The sequence below is a fragment of the Chaetura pelagica genome, unplaced genomic scaffold (assembly GCF_000747805.2).
Source record: "Chaetura pelagica isolate M959 unplaced genomic scaffold, ChaPel_1.0 scaffold3021, whole genome shotgun sequence".
Lineage (NCBI taxonomy): Eukaryota > Metazoa > Chordata > Aves > Apodiformes > Apodidae > Chaetura > Chaetura pelagica.
This window is the reverse complement of record NW_009952242.1, coordinates 1,282-5,160: the sequence shown is the minus strand read 5'-3', so window position 1 is coordinate 5,160 and position 3,879 is coordinate 1,282. Positions and strand designations below refer to the sequence as shown.

Here is a 3,879-nt window from a genome sequence, read left to right as displayed (position 1 = left end):
TCCCGCTATATGCGCGAACAAGGGCGCTCTGATCACCAGCGGAAATTAAGATTCTGGCTGGGAACGTGTAACCGAGCGGTGGAGGAGCGCGCAGACCGTGTGCAGCACAGCGGCGATGAGCACAGGTAAGTACAACCGGGTATGTTGTACAGCCGCTGTCTGACATCCCCACCGCTTCTACTGTCGCTGCGGGTTGTCTTTCCTCGGCTGTTTTTGTGTCATTTCTACGAGCTCTGAGAAGCATCGGCTACAAAGTACCTCGCAGGATAAGCTATTGCAGACTTGCAGCAGCGGAGCCGTCACTTCCTGTACCAAGATACATGTTTGTATCCTTTGTATTTCCTGTACCTCTCAGAGAGGCTGAAACTCTCTGGGAGAACAACGAAAGCCTTTTTGTCTATATCGGCATTTTCAACATATGGACATAGGTTACAGAGCACGGAGATCGCCATAAAATCTTGCTCTAAAACTGTGAACACAGACCTATTAAAACAAAACAAAACAAACAAGCAAACAAAAAAAAAGAAGAATAAAAGAGAAAAAAAGCTTATTTCGGTAAACGAGGTAAGTTCGCTCTCAGAACATGGACGAACAGTAAAAATATTTCCTCGCATACTGCAATTACCAAGGTGCTATTTCGAGAGTCGTAATGAAGAGTGATATGCTCATCCGTGGTGATGCCTGAGCTGCCTCTCCCAGGACACTCAGTGACTTGGAAACCAAAACAACTATAAAACAAAACAAACAAAACAACCCAAGCAAACAAAAGAAAACCAACTAAAGAAGCCCAACAACAACAACCCAAATCAACCAGAACCTCGAAGAACCAAAACACCCCAGAAAAACCAACAACGAGCCAAAGAAGAAAAGGCAGAATGTCAGCAGCACAGAAGGCAGTTTGCCCGTGACACAAACACAGCGACGTGATAGATTTTAAACACGTAACATGTGAAAATTAAGCGCTGCTGCACGAGAGTCAACGATATGAAACAAGCGGGAAGGCGACATAAAAAGCAGAAATGAATGACCCTTCATAGCCAGGATTTCTTGCCGTTTCTTGAAGTGTCGTGTCATCTGCAACACATTCCAGGAGAAATCACCACAATATTTTCTACTTTCTAGCACTTCTCCCATAGTTTGAAGGCCTTCTAGACTATAAAAGCACAATACCCAGTCTGAAAAAATGATCTTCTTCCACTTCACTCCGTCTTTGGAAGGGCACAGCGGTGGCTCAACACCGACCTTGTCAACCACTGCTCACACACTGACGTGTGCTTTGTAAGTTAACACATATCAACAAGTAGCTTCACTCCTCTTCCATCCACTTCCTCTGTGGAGGGAGTTCCCTTCTGGATCTCAATTTGACCCGAACAGAGAAATTCCCACAAAAAAACCCAAGTAATTTACCCAAAAAACTGAGAATTGTCTCGCGGTTGAAGAGGTGCCCCTAGCATGGAACACACACGAATTCTGGCACCCAAGGTTGACACAGCTGTCACCACTGGCTGAGGAACACGCTGTGTGAGGAACTTCCACAAAAGACATGCACTAAAGGAGGCACAGGCACCTCTACGTCTATTCCAAACGATGGCTTACATTGACCCTAAATCATGGCTGGTAATGAAAAAGGCATGTAACAAGGGTGGTAATTAAGTGAACCAAAGAAGGACTTGAAAAAAACACCTCAATTAACACGCTGTTCATGGTAAAAATTATTATTTCTAGTAGATCCATCGCACGGGTCAAACTGCTCACTGGCTGGTCAGGAGCACGGAAGAAGAGGAACCGTCTAATCTTTAGCACTATAGGAACAGTAGTTCCCACTCCCTCACACACGGCCCTCAGCGACCATCGAGAATGAAGGACACAAGAGCAAAGGCTGCTACATGCACGAGCAAGACATTACACGACACTAGCAGAAAGGCTGCTCACCAGGGACCAATTATTTCTCTGTAACAACAGGTTATACACGGGAATGTTAACGCTCCGTTTCTGATCCTACTCAAACACAATTGCTGCCAAGAAGATGCTGGGCCCTGCTCGTACAGCACACGGCCATTTGCTGATAATCAACGCATCCATTCAGAAGAGGTAATGCTGACTGGAAAATTGGTATTAAACATGCCAGGCGACGGAATGAGAAACGATCTGGGAGCTGATAATACCACAAAACCCAGCTCTAACGAAATTCCAGCTACCAGCTGCCTCCCTTCTCCTGCCTTGTTGCCTTTGATCATCATCACTTGCAGACAGACCCCACAGAAAGAAAAGCTGCACAGACAGTGTCTGCTTACCAGGCATAATGTTTGATTTCTCAGCATGTGAATGTGACAAACAAGAGCATTTTTACCAGTAACACTGTAAGGAAACATGTCTGAAAGTCTTTCTCTTCACAGCTGTAAATACGAAAGGCATGTTAGGACAGTCACACAAATGGAATAGATAAGATCTCACCATCGTCAGAGACAAAGGCCCACCTCCATATCAGTACAACCCCAAAGGCAAGAAGTTAACACCTACACTTCTTGATGACAGCACCTTAAGTAGGTACATCATTAAGGTGTCAAGTAGGGACTCAATACACAGTTTGCTCTTCCCAGGGCTCCCATTATGGTATTTGTCACAAGTACATAATTAAGCTGTTAGTTTAGAACCGATAAGGATGTGCAGACACAGAAAAAGAACCTCCCTGGACTCCCAAAACAGCTCGAGTTACCTGCATTTCTTCTCTCCCCATCTCGTAAGGCTCCTGCCATTGTACATACTTTCAAGCCAAGGTAAATCCGCTACCCTTATGAATTCGTTTGTCTTGAAAGACTGAGAATCAGCAAAACACACCTCCAGCTTCCTGCAATCGCCCTTCGCACGCAGCCACTTTATAAAATAGTCACAACTTGAACCATATTCTTTCATATTTCTGAACTGCAAAGAGACACCGTCAAGGGACCAGTGGTTGCCCAGCCCCTTCCACCACCCGAGGGAAAAAGATGGCAACATAAACGAATATAAAGACATTTCATTGCCCACCAAGTTATCATGGAGAAACAGGAAAGCTGAGAAGACTGGAAACCACGAGCAGAAAAATTAAACACCAGGGCATTAATGCTCCGATTGGGATCCTAAACGAACACAATCGATTCCGAGAAGGCACCGCGCGCTGCTAACAACGCAAACCGCCCTTTGCTGACACTGCAACACTTCCGTGCAGCAGAGCTAATGCCGATGGGAAAACCGTTATGACAAACGGCCTGACACGGAGTAAGAACAAAAAGCTCCGCTCTAACTAAGCCCCACCCAACAGCAGCGTCCAAGTTCACGCCGCCCCAACCAGTGGTTCCGCCGAGGAACCACCCAACGTTCGCTTCCTCTGCAGCAAGAGCAGCCCGCAAAGAGAGGCCGAGGCCGTGCTGAGCGACGCTCCGAATTCCCCGTTACCGTAAGAACCCCCTGCGGCAAAAGGGCGGAAAGCTGGGGACAGGTCAGCGAAGGGACAGAGGAGCAAGGAGGGTCAAAGGAACTCACCGGGGGGGCAGCAGCAGCAGCAGCAGCAGCAGCAGGGCAGGGCAGGGCAGGGGCAGGAGAGGAGCGGGCGGGTCCCGGCGGGTTCCGGCTCTGCCCCAGCCCAGGGCAGCACCAGCTCCTTTGTTCCCCCTTTCCAGTCCCCCTTTCCCTTCCCATCGGGTTTTGCAGAACGGGGGGAGCCGAGGGGGGGTCTCTGGGGTGTCACCCCCTCCCAGCGCCACCAGCACCTCCGGGCAGCCCGGACTGGGCTCCAGCCCTGGGAGGAGCGGGCTGGGATGAGCAGAAACCCTCGGGAACACGGAGCTGGACAAGTTCCCATGCGGGAGGTTGGGGGGGAACATCAGAGTCCCCCCCACC

At 48.7% G+C, this 3,879-nt stretch overlaps 1 protein-coding gene across 1 annotated transcript in view; it reads right to left on the bottom strand.

Moving 5' to 3' along the window:
* Nucleotides 1-3,313: 3,313 nt before the first annotated feature.
* LOC104397364 (protocadherin gamma-A5-like) overlaps nucleotides 3,314-3,879 on the bottom strand; it is a gene marked incomplete at its 5' end in the record, with an annotated part of 1,842 nt that continues 1,276 nt past the window's right edge. Inside the window, 2 exons of the mRNA XM_010007316.1 lie at nucleotides 3,314-3,367; nucleotides 3,436-3,447. Coding sequence (XP_010005618.1) covers nucleotides 3,314-3,367; nucleotides 3,436-3,447 — 66 coding nt within the window. The remainder of the gene's footprint in view (nucleotides 3,368-3,435; nucleotides 3,448-3,879) is intronic.